We start from the raw sequence: 26,679 nt of genomic DNA, 5'->3' as shown, positions 1-26,679 counted from the left end.
AACTAAATGGAAGGATTAAATAGAATTAAAAACACAACCAAAGAGAAATAAATTGAAAGGATGAATCCTGAGAAAATCACACAGAAAGTTGTAAAGCAAGTTGAAGAGATGGAAAACCTGAGAGTGAGATTGAGAGACATGGGAGACAAAATGATAGATTTATTCTGTATGGATTACAGAAGGACAGAATAGAATGCAGGAAGGCAATATTTGAGGCAATAATAGCTTATGACATTACTGAATTAAAAAAAAAAAAACATAAGAGCTCCCAGTTCTCAGATTGAAGAAGAAAAAAAAGTAAGAGCAAGGAAATATTTTTTTAAAGTGTCCCTAAACAAATCATGGTGAAAATGCAGATCATCACTGATACAACTAGATTCCTTAAGAACAACTATAAGAGCCAGAAAAAATAAAATAATATCTTCCAAATTCTGGGAAAAAAATAACTGCTATCTACAATTTCACATTCAACTAACATCATTCAAAGATGGAACAAAGTAAACGTGTTTTCAAATAAAACTGATAGTTTATTACTCACAGAACTCTATTAAAGGAACTACTATGAGTGCTACTTCAGGAAGAAGGTAACTGAACCAGGAGAAAGAAATAATAGTTCATAAACATATCAGTGAACATGTTGACAATCTAATAAGTACTAACTAAATCATAACAGCTAAAATTCACTGAGCAGTTATGTGCCAGGAACTGATGAAGCTCATCTAATTATCACAATAAACCTATAATTAGATACTATTATAATCCCCAGTATATCCATGAGGAAACTAGGCATCACACATCTAAAAAACTTGCAAAGTAATACAGCCAGTAAGTGGCAAAGCCAAACAAATAATGTCTTAGTCCATTTTGTGCTACCACAACATAATTCCTGAGACTGAGTAACTTATAAAGAACAGGAATTTATTTTCTCACAGTTCTAAAGCCTGACAAGTTCAAGATCAAGGCACTGTAGGTTAAGATCCAGTCTCTGCTTCCAAAATGGCACATTGAACAATTCATCTTCCAGAGGGGAGAAACTGTCCTCACATAGAAGACAGAAGGGAAAAATGGGGTGAACTCCCTCCTTCCAGCCCTTTTATAATGGCATCAATCCATTCATGTGGGCAGATCCCTCATGACCTAAACAGCTCCCAGAGACTTCACCTCCCCACACTGTTGCATTGAGGATTTCCAACATTTCCAACATAGGAAACTTGGGAGACACATTCAGACCACAGCAGATAATAATGACCATGTTATAACAAATCTGGGGACAGTTTATAAACAAGGCATAACTAAAACACTAATCAACAATAATATATATGATGGAAGGGGATATATTGAAGCAATCTGTGGTTACTATATTATTTAATTAAGACAAATATACATGTGATATTTAATAGTAACCACTAAAAAAAAGAAAGGGAATGTATAAGTTTCTAAATAGTGGAGAGAAAATGAGGAGAGAGGGTAAGAAAAACCACTGAATCCAATAGAAAGCAAACAAGGAGAAAAAAAGGAGCAAAATAGCAACTTTAATAGAAAATGTTAGAAAATCACAAAATGTAAGTAATCACAATAAACACGACAAACTTCCCTGTTAACTGCTATTGTCAGATTGGATATTTAAAAATATACCAGCATCAACTAAAACACAACAACCGAGGTAAGTCAGAAAAGGAATAGTAAAAAAAAAAAAAGTAACCAAAAAAGAATTGGTTCTATGATATTAATATTTGATAAAATAGACTTGCAGAGAAAATTCATTATTAAGGATAAAGAAGGTCTTTTGGCTAAACTGTATAAAGCAATAAAACCCCAAACTACATAGAGCTAAGCTGATAGAAATTAAAGGAGAAATTTATAAAATCACAATCCTAATGGGGCCTTTTAATATACTTCTTTCAAATGACACAGTACTTTTGAATAGTTAGCAAGTTTGCTCTAATGAACTATGTAGAACTCTATTCCCAGCAAAAGGAGGCTATATCTTCTTTTCAAGTCAATATAATCATTTAAAAAAATATTGACCAGTAATGAGCCAAAGTTAACTCTCAATAAATAACAAAAAGTTGGTATTCTATAGACCACACTACAACTCATATGCAACAAAATTGGAGCTCAGTAACTCAATAATAACTCTCTATTTTGGAAACTTTAAGGCACTATTTCAAACTTGCAAAATGCAGCTAAACTAGTACTTAGAGGGTGACGCATGGCCTTAAGTGTATACATTAGAAAATAAGAAAGACTGAAAATTAATAGACTAAATATTTACCTCAAAAAGATAGAAGAAATAAACAAAAGGATGAACCTGAATATGGAAGAAAATACCACTTATGTAAATTCAAAATCACAAAAACTATATGATACCATTTTTTATATACATATTCTAGAGTTAGTTTAAAACAATCTCAGAACACTGGTTACATCTGCAGAGGGAGAAGGAAATGGATTGTGGAGAGGTAGAAAACAGGTTTCAACTGTATTGGTAACTTTTAATTTCTTCTGAACTAAGGATCTGAAACAAATATCCAGATTCGTTAACATTTATGAAATCTAGGTGGAGGATATTCAATGTTATTTTTCAATATTTGAAATATTTCTTAGTTTAAAAAAAGGGCAAAGAATAAAAAACAACCTTACAAAAAAGAAATATGAGATTTTCTAGTTTTGCAAGTTGTGAGATTATCAGTCTTAGTCCCTTCACCTGTCAAAGGAGTAATAGTGGTTCCTACCTCCTGGACTCAATGAGAATCACATATCCAGCATTTAGCTCAGAACTAGATACAGCTTGTTCAAGCATGCTAACTGCTATTATTAGTTCATCCTAAAATCTGAAATAATCTACTCCCATCTTCACATCAATTTAAGAAGACTGGGATGAGGCCAGGTACAGTAGCTCACACCTGTAATCCCAGCACTTTGGGAGGTCAAGGCAGGAAGGTTGCTTGAGTCCAGGAGTTTGAGGCCAGCCTGGGCAACACAGTGAGACCCTGTCTCTATAAAAAAGAATTTTAAAAATTAGCCGGGTATGGTGGTGCATGCCTGTAGTCCCAGCTACTCAGGAGGCCGAGGTGGGAGGATCATTTGAGCCAAGGAATTTGAGGCAGCAGTGAGCTGATGTGCCATTGCACTGTAGCCTGGGAGACAAGACTCCATATCAAAGAAAAAAAATAAAAGACCTGGATGAGAAATCTTATTTGACTCTACTTCATTTAAGTCCTAAAGCAAGAGTATTCACTGCCAATTCTTTTATTTAAAAAAATCAGGAAATGTTATATATTTGTGATTAGTAAAATGATGCTTCTGTTATAAAATGCTGTAGGACATTATTGAAGTTCTTCCTTATCACAACCACTATGAACATTGCCTTGTCACTCTATATCCCACATCACTGCTCCACCAAAGTGCTCTGTTTCAATTCAAGCCATGAGATGATCACCATTAGTAGCAGCACTGCCACTACAGTTTTCTTTAACATCATGTGCCATGTATTTTCCATCTTCGCAACTCTAATAGACATGTGTTTTTCCTAGATTATGTTTGATCCATATAACAGTCCTGCAAGCGTGTTACCATCTAGTTTACTGACAAGGAACTGAGTCCCAGACAGGCCCAATGACCTGCCAGTGGTAATAATACATGCCTTACAGGGAGGCTTTGAGGATTTAAAAAGATCATGGTAAGTAACTGTCACATAGGAGATAAATATTGGTTCTCTCCTCCATTCTCCCAGGTGTTCAATTAATGTTTATAGATTATAAAAATGAAAATATAGGACATGGGGCTTTCTTAGGTAGATGTTTTGCATCTTTACCAAAAACCTCTGCTTTATAAGTTTAACCATTGTTTTTTGCAACAAAATATTGTAAGGTTTCAGAAAGGTAATTAGTTCAAAGATTCCTCTACCAAACTCTTCATTTATGACCAAAAATGACATTGAAATGACTTCAGGTAAAATTATTTCACTATAAAAGATAAATTCACACTTCCCTCTTTCAGAAAAGGAGTAATTCCAGTATGAAGCACTTCATAAAATATTTCTTTATTCTAACATCCTGCCTAAAACAAGTGAATATGGGATGGCTAAATGGATCTAGGGTCTATGGTGATTGGTGATGAGAACAGAAATATAGCTTTTGAAACACTTCCTGACTTATATTTTCCCACATACATTAATCAGAGCAACAACTCAATAATTTCAATTACATTTTAAATATATTCCTTTTAAAAGATGCCATTATTTCAGAGAAAGGAAAATAATACAAGCATCAGTGGTCACCATCCTTGGTTTTTTATGCATGAGGATCTTCTGAAAATGCTTAAAATTTGTGGTGTTGTGACTATATTAAAAAACAGAAAGATTTCTTGAGAATTCAGGCCCCAGGGTAAATTGTAAATAGTAAGCACTAGATTTGATTGTGTTTTCTCTGCCTTGATTTTTTTCTGTATCTCAAACAACTTATTTTGTAGTAAATTATACTGACCTTAACAGCTATTTACTGTTTCTACTATTCTTTTCCTCAGGGATATAATAAATTTTTCTCTATACACTGTTATTTAGGTTAAGGACATCACAGAGAGAGCAAAAGGGATTGGAAAAATGATCTGTGCATCCCCATGTCCTCAGAGTGTTAAGTCTGCATAACATTTATGACACATCTATTAAGTGCTCTTCACTACAACAGTAGTGAAGAGGAGAGAATTAGCCTTATACACTAGCCTCATGTATACTCATGGATGGTGGCTACACTGGGGTGAAGGTTTGTGAGTTTAGCTTATCCAGGCCAAACTCACATGTGGGCTTTATTATGAGGGCTTCCTCACTGTGGGGATTCCCCTGACCAAGCTGAACTTTGCAATTGGATACAGACATGAAGACTCGAGAGCTGAGAGTTGATACTGGGATTATAACCCCTCCTGGAACATCCAACCTGCTGTTTTGGCAATTAGAATCTGATAATAATAGTTACTATTATTGATGCCTTAGCAGGGGCCAGCTACTGTCTATATTATTTCAAATTCTCCTATCAAGCACTGAAGATAAATTGTTCCCATTGTAAAAAGAGAAAACTGAGATTTAAAATGTTGAATAATTTAGGCTGGGCATGGTGGCTAATGCCTGTAATCCCAGCACTTTGGGAGGCCGAGGTGGGCAGATCACTTGAGACCAGGAGTTTGAGACCAGCCTGGCCAACAGGGTGAAACCCCGTCTCTACCAAAAATACAAAAATTAGTTGGGCATAGTGGTGTGTGCCTGAAATCCCAGCTACTCTGGAGGCTGAGGTACAAGAATCACTTGAACCCAGGAGGCGGAGGTTGCAGTGAGCCAAGATTGTGCCACTGCACTCCAGCCTGGGCAACAGAGCGAGACTCTGTTTCAAAATCTATATATAATGATAGAATGTTAAATAATTTGTCCAGGAAAATACAACTACTAGATAGCACAGAAGGATTGGAATCCAAGATGTTCTAACATAGAGCATATGCTTATTCTACTATCCATGCTGCCTCTCACTTACCTAGAGATTTTGAATTATTTAAGGATTAAGAAAGGAGGACTTAAAGGTTGCAAAATCAGTGAGATCTGGGTCACATGTAGTCTGAAAATGCTAGTGTCAGGCAAGAACATGGGCCAAGCATCAGCTCATCGATAATGATTATCTAATATGAGGAGGGCACGAGCAGGATTATAAATAAGTACTCTTATAATAATCAACTTCCCTCAATACTTTCTTTATCCTGTCACATACCCAGTAGAAACGTTCTTTTCCTAGTGCTTATTTTTGAGAATGTTTGCAGGAGTCGAGGAGCCTAAGAATACACTGAACTAAACCCTTACATTCCACGGCAATTAAAAAAACCCAGTTAACCATAAAGGTCCGATCAGATGTTCATAGCATATTTTCTTATTTTTTGCAGACTTCTGTTTTTAGGCAAGTTTACTGGAACAAAATTCATTGGAAGCTGGGTAAACCACAGCTTTTGCAAAATGCAGCATTAGCATGATGCAGAGAAGCGTGTAGGCGAAGAACACAGCATCCCTGGAAACCCCATCACTTCCTCTTTGGTATATTTAACATAGAGAGGTAGAAGCTGGCTCATCCACCACAGCAAATAAAATTTGCTAAGCAACTCCAAAGCTGTAGTTCTCCAGGCTCAGTATAACTGGGATCTCCCTACTCTGTTTTTCTGTATCTCTATTCTATTTATCATAGTACTTTAGCAGTTAAAATAGTCAATGTGATATCCCTATTTTAGAAAGAAGTCCTATCATGCTTAAAATCCTCAGTGGCGCCTGCTGCCTATAGCACCAACTCCAACCTTTAGCTTTGCATCCAGTACCCTTCACAAACTCTCATCCTTCACTTTACTCGTTTCCCACCCCCTCCTCACTCACTCATTACTCTAGATTTATGAAGACATCTTCTACTCCTCAAACTATGTACTTTCATGAGTTCTAATTTGTTCTTTTTTTCCCACTTCCTAACTTTTCAAGGCCTGGTTTAAATGCCTCTATCCATGTGAAGCCATTGTTGCCTGACTATGAGCTCCTTGACGCAAGGAACTGTGTCCTGTCCATATTATTTGCCTGACATGAAGTGGGCAGTCAAAGCTTCTTATTGAAATAAGATGTCTCCTTGTGAGCCAAGTGTGTGATACAGTGATGATACCATTGCAATAAGGTAGCCTAGGTTTTCCAGACAGCCCTACCATGGACTTGTATGTATTCCATTCCTGGGTGGGAGGAAATCCACTGGGGCACTAAGGATACCATTAGTAAGATTTTCTATGGCCCTTATTCTCCAGGATAAATGATACCAATTTCTTAAGCTTCCATTTCCTTTACAACCACATGTCTTCACTTTCTAAGGCCAAATCAAAGCATACATCGGGGAGGAAGCTAAGCATGCTGTAGAAAAGGGGGCCCTCTCATAGCATTCATCTGCCACCCTTCCAGACTGTCAGATAGAAAAGAACTGGTCATTATGCTGTATACCCTGGGTGGTGTCTACTTTTGCACAGAAATTGTATATTCTAACTAAATGATACAATAACAACAGCAATATTCATGTAGCCTAAGGCTGTAAAATGACTATGGAATCTCTCATACCAAATCCAGACTAAAAGGTAGACCACATTCTAAGTGACTCATTGTAAACAAATCTTGCTTTATCTCACAGATGTATTTTGCAAATCAATTTACACACAATTTGTCTTTTTACACATGCTAGTAGAAATGTCTATGTAAACTGATGAGACATAAGGTTGTTGAGTGTGTTAGTGAAGCTTCTAAATGTGTTCAAACCTTAGGAAAAGCTCTCAGCAATTCCCAGCAGAAAAAAAAATATGTATCTGCCATGGGTCTTACAGAAAAGCCATTCACTAACATAAGTTGCCGCTAGAGGAAAAAACATATCAGAATAAAAAATGAGAAGATCATCCTCTAAAGAAAAAGAGGAGGAGTCACAGATGCCCCATGGCCATAAACCTAGTTTTACATGTAATTAAAAAAAGAACAAATTCTTTAAAAAAAATTTTTTTTTATTTCAATAGGTTTTTGGGGAACAGGTGGTGTTTGGTTACATGAGTAAGTTATTTAGTGGTAATTTCTGAGATTCTGGTGCACTCATCAACTGAGAAGTATACACTGTACCCAATGTGCAGTCTTTTATCCTTTGCTGCCCCCCATCCTTTCCCTTGAGTCCCCAAAGTCCAATGTATCATTCTTATGCATTTGCGTCCTCATAGCTTAGCTCCCACATGTGGATGAGAACATACGATGTTTGATTTTCCATTCCTGAGTTAATTCATTTAGAATGATGGTCTGCAATTACATCCAGGTTGCTGTGAATGCCATTATTTTGTTCCTTTTTGTGGCTGAGTAATATTCCATGATATATATATACCCATCATTGATTGATGGTCATTTGGCCTGGTTCCATAGTTTTGCAATTGCAAATCATGCTGCTATAAACATGAGTGGGCAAGCATCTTTTTCATATAATGACTTCTTTTCCTCTGGGTAGAGTGTGCAAGCATCTTTTTCATATAATGACTTCTTTTCCTCTGGGTAGATACCTAGTAGTGACATTGCTGGATTAAATGGTAGATCTGCTTTCAGTTCTTTAAAGATTATCCACACTGTTTTCCACAGTGCTTGTACCAGTTTACATTCCCACCATCAGTGTAAAAGCGTTCCCTTTTTACTGCATCCCTGCCAACATCTATTTTTTTTTTTTTTTTTGATTACGGATGTTCTTGCAGGAGTGAGGTGGTATTGCATTGTGTTTTTGATTTGCATTTCCCTCATTATTAGTGATGTTGAGCATTTTTCCGTATGCTTGTTGGCCATTTGTATATCTTCTTTTGAGAATTGTCTATTCATGTCCTTAGCCCTTTTTTGATGGGATTATTTGTTATTTTCTTGCTTATTTGAGTTCTTAGATTCTGGATATTAGTCCTTTGTAAGATATATAGATTGTAAAGATTTTCTCCCACTCTGTGGTTGTCTGTTAACTCTGCTGATGATTTCTTTTGTTGTGCAGAAGCTTTTTAGTTTAATTGAGTCCCATATGTCTATCTTTGTTTTTGTTGCATTTGCTTTTGGGTTCCTGGTCATGAAGTCTTTGCCTAAGCCAATGTCTAGAAGACTTTTTCCAATTTTATCTTCTAGAATCTGTGTGGTTTCAGGTCTTAGATTTAAGTTTTTGTTCCATCTTGAGTTAATTTTTATGTAAGGTAAGAGATGAGGATCCAGTTTCATTCTCCTACATGTGGCTTGCCAATTATCCCAGCACCATTTATTGAATAGGCGTCTTTTCTCCACTTTATGTTTTTGTTTGCTTTGTCAAAGATCAGTTGGCTGTAAGTATTTGGCTTTATTTCTGGGTTCTCTCTTCTCTTCCATTGGTCTATATGCCTATTTTTATACCAGTACCATGCTGTTTTGGTGTCTAAGGCCTTATAGTTTAGTTTGAAGTAGGGTAATGTGATGCTTCCAGATTTGTTCTTTTTGCTTGGTCTTGTTTTGGCTATGCGGGCTCTTTTTTGGTTCCATATGAATTTTAGGATGTTTTTTCTACTTCTTGAAGAATGATGGTGGTATTTTGATGGGAATTGCAATGAATTTGTAGATTGCTTTTGGCAGTATGGTCATTTTCATAATATTGATGCTACCCATCCATGAGCATGGAATGTGTTTCCATTTGCTTGTGTCATCTATGATTTCTTTCAGCAGAGCTTTTTAGTTTTACTCGTAGAGGTCTTTCACGTCCTTGGTTAGGTATAATCCTAAGGTTTTTTGTTTTTTTTGGTCAGCTATTGTGAAAGGGATTGAGTTCTTAATTTGATTCTCAGCTTGGTTGCTGTTGGTATATAGAAGAACTACTGATTTGTGTACATTAATTTTGTATCCTGAACCTTTGCTGAATTCATTTGCTAGTTTTAGGAGCTTTTTGGATGAGTCTTTAGGGTTTTCTACATATACAATCATATCATCAGCAAACAGTGACAGTTTGACTTCCTCTTTACTGATTGGGATGTGCTTGATATCTTTTTCTTGTCTGATGACTCTGGCTAGGACTTCCAATTCTATGTTGAATAGAAGTGGTGAAAATGGGAATCCTTGTCTTGTTCCAGTTCTCAGGGGGAATGCTTTCAACTTTCCCTATTCAGTATAATGTTGTCTATCTGTTTGTTGTAGATGGCTATTATTACCTCAAGGTATGTCCCTTCTATGCCAATTTTGCTCAGGCTTTTAATCATAAAGGGATGCTGGATTTTGTCAAATGCTTCTTCTGCATCTATTAAGATGATCATGTGATTTTTGTTTTTAATTCTGTTTATGTGATGTATCATATTTATTGACTTATGTCTCTTAAATCATCCCTGCATCCCTAGTATGAAACCCACTTGATCATGGTGAAGTATCTTTTTGATATGCTGTTGGATTCAGTTTGCTAGTATTTTGTTGAGGATTTTAGCATCTACGTTCATCAGGGATATTGGTCTGTAGTTTTCTCTCTCTCTCTCTTTTTTTTTTTTGTTATGTCCTCCCTTGGTTTTGGTATTAGGGTGATACTGGCTTCATAGAATGAGTTAGGGATGATTCTCTATTTCCTTATCCTTTGAAATAGTAGAATTGGTACCAATTCTTTTTTGAACATCTGATAGAATTCAGCCATGAATCTATCTGGTCCTGGACTTTTTTTGTTTGGAATTTTTTAAAATTACCATTTCAATCTCACTGCCTGTTACTGGTCTGTTCAGAGATTCTGTATCTTCTTGGTTTAATCTAGGAGGATTGTATACTTTCAATATATCCATCTCCTCTAGATTTTCTAGTTTATGTGTGTAAAGGTGTTCACAGTATCCTTGAATAATCTTTTGTATTTCTGTGGTACCAGTTGTAATATCTCCCATTTCATTTCTAATTGAGCATATTTGTATCTTCTCTCTTCTTTTCTTGGTTAATCTCGTTGGTCTATCTGTTTTATTTATCTTTTCAAAGAACCAGCTTTTGTTTCATTTATCTTTTTTCTTTTTAAATTTCATTTAGTTCTGCTCTGATCTTCGTCATTTTCTTCTGCTGGGTTTGGGTTTCGATTGTTCTTGTTTCTCCAGTTCCATGAGGCATGACCTTAGGTTGTCTATTGGTTCTCTTTCAGATTTTTGGTTTAGGCATTTAATGCTATGAACTTTCCTCTTAGCACCAGTTTTGCTGTATCCCAGAGGTTTTGATAGGCTGTGTCACTATTATTATTCAGTTCAAAAAAATTTTAAATTTCCATCTTGATTTCATTGTTGACCCAATGATCATTCAAGAACAGATTATTTAATTTCCGTGTATTTACATGGTTTTAAGGGTTCCTCTTGGAGTTGATTTCCAATTTTATTCCACTGTGGTCTGAGAAAGTACTTGATATAATTTTGATTTTCTTAAATTTACTGACACTTGTTTTGTGGCCTATCATATGGTCTAGGAGAATGTTCCATGTGCTGATGAATAGAATGTATATTCTGCAGTTGCTGGGTAGAATGTCATGCAAATATCTGTTAAGTTCACTTGTAGGGTATCATTTAGGTACAGTTTTTCTTTGTTGACTTTCTGTCTTGATGACCTGTTTAGTGCTATCAGTGGTGTATTAAAGTCCCCCATATTATTGTGTTGCTGTCTATCTCACTACTTAGGTCTAATAGTAATTGTTTCATAAATTTGGGATGTCCAGTGTTAGGTGCATATATATTTAGAATTGTGATATTTTCCTGTTGGACTAGTCCTTTTATCATTATATAATGTCTCTCTTCATCTTTTTAAACTGCTGTTGATTTAAAGTTTGTTTTTTCTGGTATAAGAATAGCTACACCTGCTTGCTTTTGGTGTCCATTTGCAAGGAGTGTCTTTTTCCACCCCTTCATCTTAAGTTTATGCGAGTCCTTATGTGTGAGAGTAGTCTCCTGAAGACAGCAGAAACTTGGTTGGTGCATTCTTATCCATTCTGTCATTCTGTTATCTTTTAAGTGGAGCATTTAGGCCATTTACAATCAATGTTAGTATTGACATGTGAGGTACTATTTTATTCATCATGCTATTTGTTGCCTGATTACCTTTTTTTTTCACTGTGTTATTGTTCTGTAGTTTCTGTGAGATTTATGCTTTAAGGAGATTCTATTTTGGTATATTTCAAGGATTTGTTTCAAGATTTAGAGCTCCTTTTAGCAGTTTTTGTAGTACTGGCTCGGTAGTGGTGAATTCTCTCAGCATTTGTTTGTCTGGAAAAGACTATCTTTCCTTCATTTATGAAGCTTAGTTTTGCTGGATACAAAATTCTTGGCTGATAATTGTTTTGTTTAAGGAGGCTAAAAAGAGGACCCCAATCCCATCTAGCTTGTAGGGTTTCTGCTGAGAAATCTGCTGTTAATCTGATGGGTTTTTCCTTTATAGGTTACCTGATGCTTTTGCCTCAGAGCTCTTAAGATTCTTTCCTTTATCTTGACTTTAGTTAACCTGATGACTATGTGCCTAGGTGATGATCTTTTGGCAATGAATTTCCCAGGAGTTCTTTGAGTTTCTTGTATTTGGATGTCTAGATCTCTAGGAAGGCCAGGGAAGTTTTCCTTGATGATTCTAACAAATATGTTTTTCAGACTTTTAGATTTCTCTTCTTCCTTGAGAACACCGATTATTTTTAGGTTTGGATGTTTAACATAATCCCAAACTTCTTGGAGGCTTTGTTCAATTTTTTCATTCTTTTTTCTTTGTCTTTGACAGATTAGGTTAATTTGAAAGCCTTGTCTTTGAATTCTGAATTTCTTTCTTCTGCTTGTTCCATTCCATTGCTGAGACTTTCCAGTGCATTTTGCATTTCTTGCCTTCCAGAAGTTGTGATTGTTTTACATTTATGCTGTCTATTTCACTGGAGACTTTTTGTTTCATATCCCATAATTTTTATTTCTTTTAGTTGGATTTCACCTTTCTCTGGCGCCTCCTTGATTAACTTAATAATCAACTTTCTGAATTCTATTTCTGGCAATTCAGAGATTTCATCTTGGTTTGGATCCATCGCTGGTGAACTGGTATCATCTTTTGGGGGATGTAAAAGAAACTTGTTTTCTCATATTACCCAGATGTTTTTCTGGTTCCTTCTCATTTGGGTAGACTAGGTCAGAGGGAAGGTCTGGGATTCAGGGCTGCTAATCAGATTCTTTTGTCCCACGGGATGCTCCCTTGATGTGATGTTCTTTCCCTTCCCCTAGGAATGGGGCTTCCTGAGAGCTGAACTGTAGTGATTGTTTTTGCTCTTCTGGGTCTAGCCACCCAGAGGAGCTACTGGGCTTCAGGCTGGTACTGGGGAGTGTCTGCAAAGAGTCCTGTGATGTGATCTGTCTTCAGGTCTTGCAGCCATGGATGCCAGCACCTGCTCTGATGGAATTAGCAGGGAGTGAAGTCGTCTCTGCGAGGGTCCTTGGTTGTGTTTTTGTTTAGAGTGTTGGTTTTGTGTTGGTTGGCCTCCAGCCAGGAGGTGGCACTGACAAGAGTGTATCAGCTGTGTTCCTAGTTGCCCTAGGAACACTTGGTTAAGTGGTTTCTCAGGTGATGGGTAGGGCCATAGAGCTCCCAAAAGATTATGACCTTTGTCTTTGGCTACCAGGGCAGGTAGAGAAAGACTACCAGGTGGGGGAAGGGGTAGGCATGTCTGAGTTCAGCCTCTCCTTGGGCAGGGCTTGCTGCAGCTGCTGTGGGCTATGAGGGTGTGGATCCCAGTCCAATGGAGTTATATTCCCAGGGGGATTATGGCCGTCTCTACTGAGTCATACAAGTTGCCAGGGAGGTGGAGGAAAGCTGGAAGTCACAGGCCTTACCCTGCTCCCATGCAGCCTGCAATCCTGAAGGCCAGTCTCACTCCCACAGTGCCCTCATAACAACACCGAATCTATTTCCAGGCAACAGGTAACTAGGGCTGAGAACTTGCCCCAGACCAAGAGCCTCTCCTTTGAGAAAGCAAACAGACTCATAGTTTTTTTGGCATCTCAGGAAGCCTGCAGTGGTGATCCAGTTCCTTCAAAGGGTCTGTGGATTCTCTTGGCTTTCCTGATATGTTCTTGAGGTAGTTCTTAGAGCAAAAGTTCACTATGTGAGTCTCCAAACACTGCTCTGTCTGTTCGAATGGGAGCTGCAAACTAGTCCTGCCTCCTATCTGCCATTTTAATCCTTCTTCACAATTTCTTCAAGTTTCTAATTCTTCTACTGTTTTAGGTACTTTCATTGATAAGTGCAATTATAAAACATCAAGACCAAAATTCAGAACCAAAGAAGCAAGCAGCATCTACCCATTAACATTTAAATTAATAAAAATAAAATTTAATGTTGGGGGAAATATTTAAGACTTAAAACACAGCTTCAGACTGGACAGCTTCACAAGCAGATGTATTATTCACTAAACATATTGAGGACCAGTGATTTTAATAGGATACCTTTCCCAGGGCCATTAGTCTCCCTTCCTTTGTTCCCAAATAATTGTGCAGAAAGCGTATCCAACATGGCAATAGGGAGAGTTCATGGAATGTTTTAAAATAAAAATTCCTTCTAGAAAATAAAAATCTTACAAATTCTGATTCATCTGGGGCCATAGAAAAACCTGATAGAAAGAGTCATTAGCATATTTCAAATATTTCCAATAATACTACGTTCATTTTGAAAAAATAGACTCATAGTGTGGATAAAAAGTTAGTTGTCAGCTAGAGTTTGCACTTGGGTGGATACAAATGTTCTTCAGGGAGAGACACAACAATAGGCTCTATCATGCCAATTAAGGAATCATCATATGGTTCTAGCTTGTCAATATTCTGGCAATCTCAGGCTCCCAAAGGTAGCCTAGAAAATCTAGAATGAAAACAAATCCAAGGCTATTTGTACTCACTTCCAGAAGTGCATCTGTGTAAGGATTCTTGTATTCTTACTCAGTTCTGCCACCTCAAAAAATGCCGCAGGGCATTGTGTTCCAAAGTACGCTATACCCACGGAGTACTCTCCCAACAAATGTTATTTACAAATAAAGAAATTACCAAGAGGGAGTTCCCAAACTTATCTGACCATAGGACACTTTTCCCCCCTTTCTTTATAATATCTCTTTTTATCCTGAGGATGAGTGTTCCTAGAAACAGACTGGCAGTGTTTTTCCATTAAAACAATATTATAAAGTACTTAAGAGTGTTGGGCATGGCATCAGGCTGCCTAGATTTAAATTTTTCACATAATAGCTAGTGATCTTGGGCAAGGTACTTAGCTTTTCTCTGCTTTGGTTTCCTCTTCTGTAAAATGAATATAACACGAGTTACCTACTGCTTGGGTTTATTTTCAGGAATAAAGGAGAATATGTACTTAGTGGAGTGCTTAGCACAATGCTTACAATAGTAATCTTCAGTCAATGCTAGCTCTCAATACTTTTATTATACCCAGCGGTACGGCTAAACCCAGTGGGGAGGTCCTTTCCAAAGGAGATATCTTTTGTAGGTCTGGGCTAGTCCCAGATTCGTTTCAGGACACCAGCCATCTCTCTAGCTCTACCCTTTAGGCTTCCATTTCACTGGAGGCTGTTCATTTTCTTCTCTGTTACTCTGAATTACATTTCCTGGGGCTTTTCCAAGACAGTCTTGACCAGAGCCTTAGGGAAGAAAACCTTCTTCCCAGATGGGTCCCCATTTCTAAGACAGAACCCACTGCATTGGAAATGGCTGCATAAGGCTCTAGCTACAGTGGAACTTGCATCAAAGCCCTGGCATGCCTTTGGCTGTCTTCATGGTTGTATTCTGGGCCAGGGAGGCTTGGTGACTCCTGGACAACGCTTCCAACTCCTTACCTCTGCTGTGTTGTTTCTGTTAACAGGGTGTTTATGATAATGACAATACCAAAACTCTTTCTTTTCTTTTTAATTTCTTTTTTGGGAGTAGGGGTAGAGGAGTATTTGATAGCTTTTTCTTGATTACTGAAGTAACACATACTTACTTATTACACAAAAATCTAACATTATACAAATATATCAGGTAAAAAGTGAACCTCTCCTGTAATTCCACAACTCCTGTCTCCCCCTATAATCCCAAGACTGCTACTGTCAACAATTTTCTTCTCATTTTTAATGACACACAGAACTGGAAGCTCTGTACTCTGCTGGGAATACTTCATTCTGCACTGTTCATCTCAGGAATTTCTATTTATCTTTATGAAAGAAAGTTCAAATAACATCTTAGTGAAGTTGCTCTGACCCAGCCAAGCCATGTTGGTCCGTCTCTTTACCAGGTGCCCAAAGTAATTTGTACATCCTACATTCAGAGAACCTACCACAATTTCATTGCAATTTTTGAATTAAATGTCTCTCCTACTTCAAGGACTTAAAGGGCCATTTCTCTTTCCTCTTTAGTGCAAGGCATCTGATACATGAACCAGCAGTCAATGCACAAGTATTTGTTGAGTGAATGAATGAAGAAACATACCAATAAAATATTTTTCTAAGACATAGACTTTCAAGCTCTATAGTAATCACAGTCAGGAGGCTCAACATTTACATTTTTTCTGGAAAAATGTTTCTTATATATTCCACATTCCAACAACCAGGTAATACTGTTAATTCTCATATCTTTCATTTCTTTAGACCTGGAAACTCAAAATTCTAACTTCATAGAAAATGATACAGTTGGAAGAATTTGGGATGGATGGTAGTTTATTTTCTAAGTGCCAAATGAGCATTTTGGAGCATCATTGGCCATAGGCTTTGTCCACTGACACCAGAACATTCCAGAAAATAACATTTCAAATAAACAGTTTCAAGTCCAGTAAACCACAGACACAGAAAAGTATTCAACGACGCTTCACAGCAAACAGCCTTGTGTAGACAGTTACTCGGGAAAGACTGATTATATTTACAAAGCACAAATAACTCTTCTGTTAGATTAATTGAATATAATTTAAGCTGAAGGCTTGAGCAAAAAAGTGAATCTATAAGAGTGGTGAGAGGGGAAGACAAAGAAGAAGATACCAGAAGGATGAATCTTAGAAAAATATTTCCAAATATCAGAGATCCCCACTGGACCAGCTCTTCAAGTTAACACGCTCCACTGAGGGACTCTGACATGCTGCATGACACATCATCCAAGGAATAGCATCCAAAAGGAGTCTCATTTTTCTTGGAAAAAGAGATTGCCACAGAGCTTTCACATTTTACCAATTAAACAGATTGGATTCCATGTAATTAAGTAATATAATTATGAACCTATTTCTTGGCCTCAAGCCCAAGGGTATATTTCTAGTTCAAGTATATCAGCAATTTTCATCCAGAATTCATACACATCACATGCTGAACCTAGCTCTTCATGTTAAAATACATAGGCAATCTACAAATAGAAATCCACAATTTCAAAATTAAAGAGTAAGACTCAATGGGTGCAATCATGGAAAGTGAGGTGCAGAGTAGATACTGGGCATTAAACATAAGCAGGATATAGAAGTAACCAGGAGAAATTTAAGACTTCTAAAAATTTAGTGTGAAATGAAAAAAAGTGGAGGGGTCACTGGGTTTCTATCATACAAGGGATGGTGACTTAACTAGTAAAGGGAAAGGATATTTTAGGGATACATAGCAACTGGCCCTAAAGTTACATTAGTATAGCTAATATACTAAGTTAGGAGGCAAAGTAATCACTAATGGGGATGGAGGTAAACTAAATTATCATCTTCTCTTATATTAAAAAAATGGTACTGTCAGAATCATGCTTATTAAGTTATAAAAGTTAACATTTATTGATAACTTGGGTTGGGCCAGCCCATGTTCTAAGTATACTCTGCTTATTTAATTTTCAAAGCAACTTTATGAGATAGGAACTATTATTATCCCATTTCACAGATGAGAAAATTGAGGCACAGAGAGGCAAAGTAACTTGCTTAAGGCCACACACCTAGCAGACTGCAGAGCTGAGATTTGAACCCTGGCAGTCTGGCTCCAGAATCCTATGTTTTTAACAGTATACTATGGTGCCTCATAACGCCTACTCAAAAGAAATATTACTCTTTATTTTAGAGTTCTATTCATATCTTTACATAGACTTTCAGAAATCTTTTGGAGATTTAAGTCCTGAATTAAAGAGACTGGTCACTAGCTATCAAAAGCAACTGAAGTCGATGTACTTTGAGAACTGGTAAAAGATACTCAATTCACTTTTGCATGGTATTTAACATTTGTCCATGCAACTGAATTCAATTCAATTAACAGTGATTTAGGGTCCCATGCTGAATACCAAAGAAGTAAGATTCAAAGCTTAAAGAAGATACAATTTTTATTCCAATCTAGAGCAAATGAAATACTCTGAAGCTTACAGTTTAATAGAGATGAGAAAAATGAAGTCCAGAGCATTCAAATGACTTGCTTAAGGACCAAAATATAGTAAAGTGACCTAAAGTCCAATTCAAATGGGTCTAAAGAAAATTTCTCTTTTTACTCCACCACTGAGCTTCCAATCAAGCTGATTGAACATACTGAAATAAAATTAATGTCCAAAATCATTATCGGTGCTTTCTGAAGAGGAAAAATGTTTGACTTTTTCCTGCTTTCCTCTAGAACCCACTTCTTTCTGGAGTGATATGAGAAACAGAAAGAAGAGATAGCCAAGGGAATATTTTTAAGAGAAGAGGAGGAGAGAATTAACATAGCGTCTCCCAGATTTTCTGTGAAGGAATGTGTGATTTTCAGTTTTATTTGCTGGATAACTTCTCTCTCAAACCTTCCCCAATTCTAAAATTAGATGTTGAAATTATGTCTATATTGATAACTATGTGTGTATGTATGTGTGAAGGTTACCCACTCCATTCTAAGAGCCTTAAGAACAGGGGACATGCTTTAAACCTATGTGCCCAGCTTTTACAAAGTGCTTTATAAAAAGCAAAGTAGGTGGTCAAAATATTTTCTGTCATGTATGGTAATTGTGGTAAAAGCATATATACAATGTAAGATTTCCAATTAGTTTGTTTTCTTTAACAAAATGACCCTGTATTCAGGTTACCTAGATATTTTTATTAGTTTATATTAGTGGTTCTCAAAATGGGGCAACTGCTTCCCTGGCCCCCCAGGGACATCTGGCAATGTCTGGAGACATTTTTGTTATCATAACTTGAGGTTAGGGGAGGGTGCTACTGGCTTCTAGTGGGAAGAGGTCAGGGATGCTGCAAAACATCCTATCATGCATGGGACAGACCTTGCAACAAAGAATTATCTGCCTGGATTCCTTATTGTGGCTATGGAAATCATTCTTTCTATCTAGGTTACTCTTTTATTTCTATGATGGAAAGACGACCAGCCTTTATCCATTGTCCTAATAGTCTGATAATGTGTTAAGATGAATAAGGGAAAGGAAGTAGGAGGTGCTGCTGATTTTTCTTTGCATTTCATCATATTTTCCTTGCATATTCTTTAGCTGGTGTGGTTACATTTGCTTCAGTTTTATTTGCTTGTTCATTTTCCCCAGTGGCTGATAACATTTGACACTTTAGATGTCTGGCGTACACATGAATAAAAATTTCTTTAAGAGGATAAGTTGTTTCTTTTCTGGGAATCAACTGACCTCAAGAGGATCTTTGAACATACCATAGTAACTAATCTGTTAAGTATTTTGTGTTTGGAGTTAAACATGTCACTGAGATCCTCACACATTAGTTAACAATTTTCTAAATATTTACCAAGATCTTTAATAAGTGAGAGTGCTTCCCATGATATAAAGGCTCCACCGCCATCATCCATGGCACCCTGCCCAACATCCCAGCTGTCCAGATGTCCACTGACCAGTACAACCTAGAACAAATAATAAAAAGTCAAAAAATAAAACTAAGCAAAAATGACATCAAAGAGTAATTTAGGTATTCAAAATATAAAAATGAAACTTTTATATTTTCTTTCCTATTTTTATGTCTTTAAAGATATGTGTCATTATTAGTGGAAAACTTGGTATTGAGGAATTGTATAAGGGGTCTAAGTCAATCCTAATAGTAATAAAAATCCTCACTTTGTACCTTTCTTTATTAATATAATTTTGACTACTAAAGAAATTGGCTTGGCCGGGTGCGGTGGCTCACGCCTCTAATCCCAGCACTTTGGGAGGCCGAGGCGGGTGGATCACGAGGTCAGGAGATCAAGACCATCCTGGCTAACACGGTGAAACCCTGTCTCTACTAAAAATACAAAAAATTAGCTGGGTGTGGTGGCAGGCGCCTGTAGTCCCAGCTACTTGGGAGGCTGAGGCAGGAGAATGGTGTGAACTCGGGAGGTGGAGCTTGCAGTGAGCTGAGATTGCGCCACTGCACTGCAGCCTGGGTGGCAGAGCAAGACTCCATCTCAAAAAAAAAAAAAAAAAAGAAAAGAAAAGAAATTGGCTTATTACTGACAGATATTTGATAAATTTATTATATGGCTTAAAACCTAAAGGACATAAAAATGAAGCTTGAAACTTCAACTACATTCGTAACTGTCCCAAATTCTAGAAGAAACGTAATAAACATGTGATGAATTGATTTAAATGAGAAAATGAGAACAATAATTTATTTAAAAAATTGTTTTATGCATTATAGATTGATGTTGAATAAATAAATAGCTGGATTTCAAAACTAGATCCAATTGAACAGGAGAACTTTTAAGGGAAATTTCAACTGACATTAGTATTAAATAAATCTAGAAATTATATTACACATTTGAAATCATCACAGGTTTAAAATTCTTCTTAGGAAGTATTAGTAATTCTAAGAAAATATTAAAAAATTCACTGAAACTAAATTTTGTGGACACATTTCAAACAAGTTATAAACCAAGTAAAGTGATGCTGGGGTATATAGAATATTGGTTTGAAAAAAATGTATCTTGATCATTATAAAACATACAAATATGTAGTCAGATGAATTACATATCTAAACACAGATTTTAGAGGAAGGCATAGAATAACTTCACCAATTTGGAGTAGGCAAAGATATCTTAAACTGGACACAAAAATTATAAGCCATAAAAGAAAAAAATAATAAATTACGTTTTGAGTTAAACATGTCACTACTGAGATCCTCACACATTGGTTAACAATTTTCTAAATATTTACTAAGATCTTTAATATGTGAGAGTTTTTTTTTTAAAATTAGGAAAGCTAGTCATCAAAAGACCCCATTAAGAGAGTGAAAAGGTAACCCACAGAAAAACAGAAAATATTCAGCATATGTATATATGTATATGAACAGACAATTCACAAAGAAAGATATGCAAATTACTAATAATCATAAAAACGATACTCAGCTTCATTATCATTAGGGAAATATAAACTAAACCACATTCAATACATATTGAACCAGATGGCTAAAATGAAAAAGACAAAATATGCCAAATATTGGTGAGGAGGCAGAGCAACTGGAACTCTTGTACATTGCTAGTGTAAGTACATTCAACCACCTGGAAAAACTGGCTTATCTATTAAATCTGAACATACACAAAACTATGACCCAGCAATGCTACTCCTCGTTATATATCCAACAGGACGTGTGTGTGTGTGTGTGTGTGTGTGTGTATACTTTAACCAAAAAAGATGTACTGGAATGTTCATAACAGAGTATTCATAATAGGCCTAACCCTCCTAAAAAAAAAAGAAAGAAAACTCATGAAATGTCTGCTGACAATAGAATGAATAAATTGTGTTGTATTTATCAATAGGACACTTCATAGCAATAAGGTAGAAATGGAAAATGAAAAAACACAATTCATGATAAAATTGTATGAGTCTCATAAACATAATGAAGAATGAAAGAAGCCAGATACAAAATAACACATGATGTATAAATCCATTTATATAAGGTATAAAAACACACAAAACAGGAGAGTGATTACCCTTGGTGAGGAGGGTTTGTGACAAAAAGGGGGTAGAGGAAACCTTTTGGGGTGCTGGTCATGTTCTGTTTTCTGATCTGGGTAGCAGTTACACAGGTGTACTCAGGTTCACCATATACACTTAGGATTTGTGCACTTTCTCTGAGAATATTATACTTCAATATAATTTTTTAAAAAGTTTTACAGATTGATATGTATGTGCAACATGTACTAAGTAAACCAAAGTTGAACCAATCTTCTTGATGATTAAAATAAAAATTACCCATGACTTTGGGAAAGCAGGACTTTGGGGTTAAAATATTAGGGTGACCCTTTGCACTGAATGATTCACTGAGCAGCTGCACGATCTCCCACTGACTTACATACAGACCCAGTCTAGTATGACTTCATTGTAGTTACAAACAAGCACAATCCCCCAAACTAACAAATGGCTATGTAATGAACCCAAATGGATTGTTTCTAAGGGGGAAAAATAAAGAATAAAGAATAATTTCATGTTGCAATAGCAGGAACTTCTGATTCAGAAAGTAGTGGTGTAATCCCATGTGGGACAAACAGCCCAATTAGTCAACATTCTCATGACTCTCAGAACATTTTCTTAATGACGTTCCAGTGGATTAAAAGTGTCAAAATGTGCTTCAATAAACTTTTTCTCAGATAATATATAGGAACAACTAAGTCAAGGAAGCTATTATTTTATCCTTCAGATTTCTTTCAGAAAAATTGAAGTTGTTTACGATCATACTTCTTTATGTTTTCTCCATTCTGTAATCTACTTAATGTTACTTAAACTGGTAGTTAAAAAATTGGAAACATGGTTTTTGAATGATAGGAAACTAAGCGATGTCCCATAGGATAAGGTCTTTGGTATAGTGCTATAGAAGAATGATTACATATTCTCTGGATTATGAGAGCTTGTTTTAGTATATTTTTTTTAATCAGAAAAAAAACTGGGGCAACAATGAAATAGTAGTAGTAATTTTAATATCTATTGATTTAAAACTAGGTAATGACAAAAAGATCCTTCTAATTCAGTAGCAATTTGAATGAACTTGAATTTTCCAAATATATGAGCTTCTGCATACACTTAGAAAATAGCAGTGCAGGAGGTTTCACTCAAAATGGAATGTGGCTAGCATTCCTTAATGTCACCTCACAAAAGATAACCCAGAAAAATATACCAACGCACAAGGCTACTGAAAATCTCCCTTATGTCAGGGTCAGGCATAAAAGAACATTAGTTATAATAAACTTGGATCTGATTTAGACAAACAAACAAAAACAGACTACCCAGAAATGCAGTAAACTGCAGTTTCACGAAAAATATCACCTGATAAATGCTAGGAAAATGCACAGTCCCTTCACTGCCTCTGTTGCCAGATCCAATTCCTTTGAGCAAAAGCATGGCCTAGAATCAACAGAGAAGTGGGCACCTGCCCATCTACCCCTTGTGTTCTGCATCCTGAGGCACTCAAGGCACTGACCAATTCCTTTCCCCCAACTTCCTTTTCACCACCATCTTTTCCAAATGCAGTATAGAGTAAAAAGTTACTCTGAAAACAACAATAGCAGTAGCAGCTGTAACAAAACAACTAGAAAGGCAGAATGGGAACTCTAGTTCTTTGAAATGTAGGGTTAGTTATTTGCGAGGCAGACTAAATTAGCCCTGACTACCTTGGGAATGAGGGCCTTGGGAATAGAGGAAGAATACACCGCAGTCGAACAGAAATGCACTGGATGAAAGCCTGCTAGGAGAAGGAACCAGAATGGCAACGGCATACATCCACCTGCAGGCCAGCTGTAGGTCCGAGAGTGGAGATGGATGAAATCAAAGATGTGCAGACAGCAGCCTGAGGACAAGCCCCTCTGTTACTGGTGCATATGAAGACACTGAGTCCAAATGGATCCACCTGATTATGAGATGAAAATGAGACATATAAAAAATATGGCAGGACTAGGGAGAGGAAATAGCCTCAGAGGATGTGCATCCTTAGGAAAATGAGCTAATGCAAGATACTGAAGAACATTTCACGCTCTCTGGCATTCAGTCATGGTTTCCTTCAACAATTTTTATTGAGTTCCCACCATGTGCTAGAGATACTGAAATGAATAAAACAAGCAAATATTCTAGCCTTAATTGAATTTAGATTCTGGTGGGAAGATGGAAAATAAATAAACACAATATAATGATAGTTTTAAGTGCAACAGAGAAAAATATCTTTGTATCTTCAGTGTGGAGATTTTAAAAATAGAATAAAAATTCAAAGCATGAATAGTGGATGTATAAATTTAACTATCATAAAATGAAGCCTTTATGTTCATCAAGAGAAATCATAGAATGAGAGGAGTTGCTAGAAATTAGAAGAAGACATTTACAATATATATAACTCAAAATGATTTATATTCAAAATGGGTAAAGAATTCTTACAAATCAATAAAAAAGCCAAGCAACCCAAAAAGCAAATAGGCAAAACACATAAAGAGGCATTTCACAGAAAAGAAATTATGAATGGACAGCAAGCATTTGAAAAGGTGACCAATTTCATTACCAATCAGGGAAATGTAAATGTAAATTAAATCCTTAATAAGATACCACTTTACAACTATCTGGCAAAAAATTTAAAATCACACAAATGAAATCTTGGCAAGGAGGCTGAGCAATAGGAATTCTTATCCACTCCTGGTAGAAGCAGAAAACTGTTAAAATCATTAAGGGAAAACAATTGGACATATCCTTATAAAGTTGAACATATGGGCATTCCACAATCCAACAATTCCACTCTTGGTGTAAACATTAGAGGAATTCTAACACCAGGAGACATGGACCAAAACGGTCATACAGACACATTCAGAAGTTCTCAAACTGAAAACACACAAATGTCCATCATCAGTAGAATCGATACATTGTGGAATAGTCATACAATGGACTATTACAAAGTAGTAAAGTGAACCGAAAATGACCTAGTGATGCACTGTTAAATATAAATGAATCTCAAAACAAAAATAGGCAAGAAAAAACAAAAACCCAAAAAAGACAAAAGAAGTAGATTATGATTCTATAATATAAATTTCAACTAAACTAAATAATATAATCTTCAGTAATAATATATACAAAGATGGTATAACTATGAAGAAAAGCAAAGCAATGGTATACCAAAGTTAGCATTGTGTTTATGTCAAATGGGGGTTAGGGCAGAGAGGAGGAGGTGATCAGGTACGGGAACACAGTGACCTTCAAAGACACTGATAGTGTTCTGTTTCTGCAACTCAGTGGTGAGAACATGTGTAATCCTTCCATTACTATTCTCTAGATTGAACATAGATAAATAAAGTCTTCCATATGTGTGATATGTTAAACTATAGCAAGAATTATGAAAAACCTACCTTTGAAAGTCAAGGGGCTCAGTTTTAGAAGTGAGTTCAACCAAACATTAGATGTCAGATTGATCTTGTTCTATTTCAACTGTTCTAAAGCAAAGAAAAAGTATAGAAAATATCTACATTTACTTACAAAGCTATCACAATCTTGATATTAAAACCTGACAAAGATAGTGTCCTCCTTATAAACTAACTAGAGATCAAATATAATTGTAAAAATCTGCAATAATTGAATCCAGAAGCATATTAAAAAGTATTAAAATAATGGCCCAGTCATCTTCAAAGGCCCTTGGTAACTAGAAGCTATAATACATCCAATATACTAAGAAAGGGCCACTTTTGAGTCATACTTATTTTCTTGGCATGCTTAGCTTTTAACTCTCTTCATTAAAAATTATGTGAGTTGTATAGATATTCATCTAAACCTGACCACATTCATGTTGGTCAATTGTCAGTAAACAACAGGCCCATCTGACAATAAAGTATGCTTCATTTTACAAATATCTTGCTCAGTCAAAAACCAGAAAGACAGCTACTTGGTGTTTTTGGGTTTTTTTGTTTTTTGTTTTTTTGCTTTTGTGATTTTTTTAAAATTGCAGCAGCTTTCTTCTCCTAGTCTTAATTTTACTTGGTGTCTTTTAAAAGGTAGCAGGAAAAGTCTTAGGGGTACAAAGTTTGAGGCCTAATGCATTTCCAGACACAGGAAATCCCCAAATTTTCAACAACAGAAATCATTAAGTGGTTGGAAAAATATGACGTACCAAAAAAGGAGGAAAAAAAAAACCTCATAATTTAGCCTTAGAGAAGAGGCCAAGGAGTGACCTAATAATGGGCTTCAGCTAAGACAGGTCCCACTGTGAAGAATATGAACAGCAAAAGAAAGCGCAAAGGAAGCCAGGCTTGGACTGCAGCAGTGAGCGTTAGGGTCATATAAGCGAGCAAGAAGCTTCTGATGCAGGCTTTTGTTGAAGTTAAAAAAAATGACTAACAGGGGAAAGCTTATGAAAAATTTCCTTCCTTGGAGAGTTTCTAAAGTAGACTACATTCTGAGGCCTTAGACAGAAAGCTAAAAGAGAAGGGATAAATAAAACCTTCCAAGGTTCCATCTAATACGATATTCCATGCCAGTTTTCAAGAATTCCTCTTCTATTCTAATCATTTTAAAGGAGGTAATGGTCTTTGAAAAAGTCTCTATAATCTCAACAGACTTTTCCCTGAGCACCTCTTTTCTGGCTGTCAAGCATCTTCCTAAAATTTAAAATCTAAATACAGGTGGGCAGGCACTTCTCAAGAAATCCATGTTTTCATAATCCCCACTGGAGACAAAGCCTTGGCTTTCAGAGGGTAGTTGCTGAATGTATTGTGCTATTGCCCAGCACAGACAAAAGGGACTATGTTTGAACAAATATTTTCCTCCCCAATGATTCTGACTAGGTGGTCTACAGAATAAAGCTAAGCTCTTGACATACAGGGTGTGTTCAGAGGCAACACAGCAAACGTGTGGGTTCCTCTTGAATTGATTTCTTATCTTCAAGCTTTTTTTTTTTTTTCAGTGAAGCTGTTGGGTGTTAGCTTGTAGGATACAGAATCCTTTCCCACAAAAATGGTCCATCTGTTCAAATGCTCATGGATCACCCAGCTGGTCCTGAAAAGAGCTGTTTCCACTCCCATACTATCCCCTCTTACTTGTAAAGGACACTCAGATTAGACTCACAAAAAGGAGATCATGCCTATTCCTGGTTGCATGCTGTGAGCATGTTACTAGACTGATAGCTCAGGATAAAACAAGAAGGACCTAATTTATCTGTGGCGCATGAAAACCAAGCACTAGGTAGATTTATAAAATGTGATTGCAGTGGATTTGCAAGAAATGGCTGGAATTGATTAAACATTGATTTGA

At 36.4% G+C, this 26,679-nt stretch overlaps 2 protein-coding genes across 13 annotated transcripts in view; one reads left to right on the top strand and one right to left on the bottom strand.

Moving 5' to 3' along the window:
- CPQ (carboxypeptidase Q) overlaps positions 1-26,679 on the bottom strand; it is a 625,632-nt gene that overhangs the window by 281,195 nt on the left and 317,758 nt on the right. For all 10 annotated transcript variants that reach the window (XR_004673002.3, XM_003821683.5, XM_034966385.3 and 7 more), the window contains exon 5: positions 19,226-19,337. Coding sequence is in view for 9 of the 10 variants with exons in the window: in XM_003821683.5 (XP_003821731.2) it covers positions 19,226-19,337 (112 nt within the window). In the remaining variant the exon portion in view is untranslated. The remainder of the gene's footprint in view (positions 1-19,225; positions 19,338-26,679) is intronic.
- The window catches only part of TSPYL5 (TSPY like 5), a 347,974-nt gene that overhangs the window by 312,909 nt on the left and 8,386 nt on the right, over positions 1-26,679 (top strand). The window lies entirely within an intron of this gene.

Source organism: Pan paniscus, chromosome 7, assembly GCF_029289425.2.
Source record: "Pan paniscus chromosome 7, NHGRI_mPanPan1-v2.0_pri, whole genome shotgun sequence".
Lineage (NCBI taxonomy): Eukaryota > Metazoa > Chordata > Mammalia > Primates > Hominidae > Pan > Pan paniscus.
Note: the sequence above shows the minus strand (reverse complement) of the source record. Positions and strands in the feature narration are given on the sequence as shown.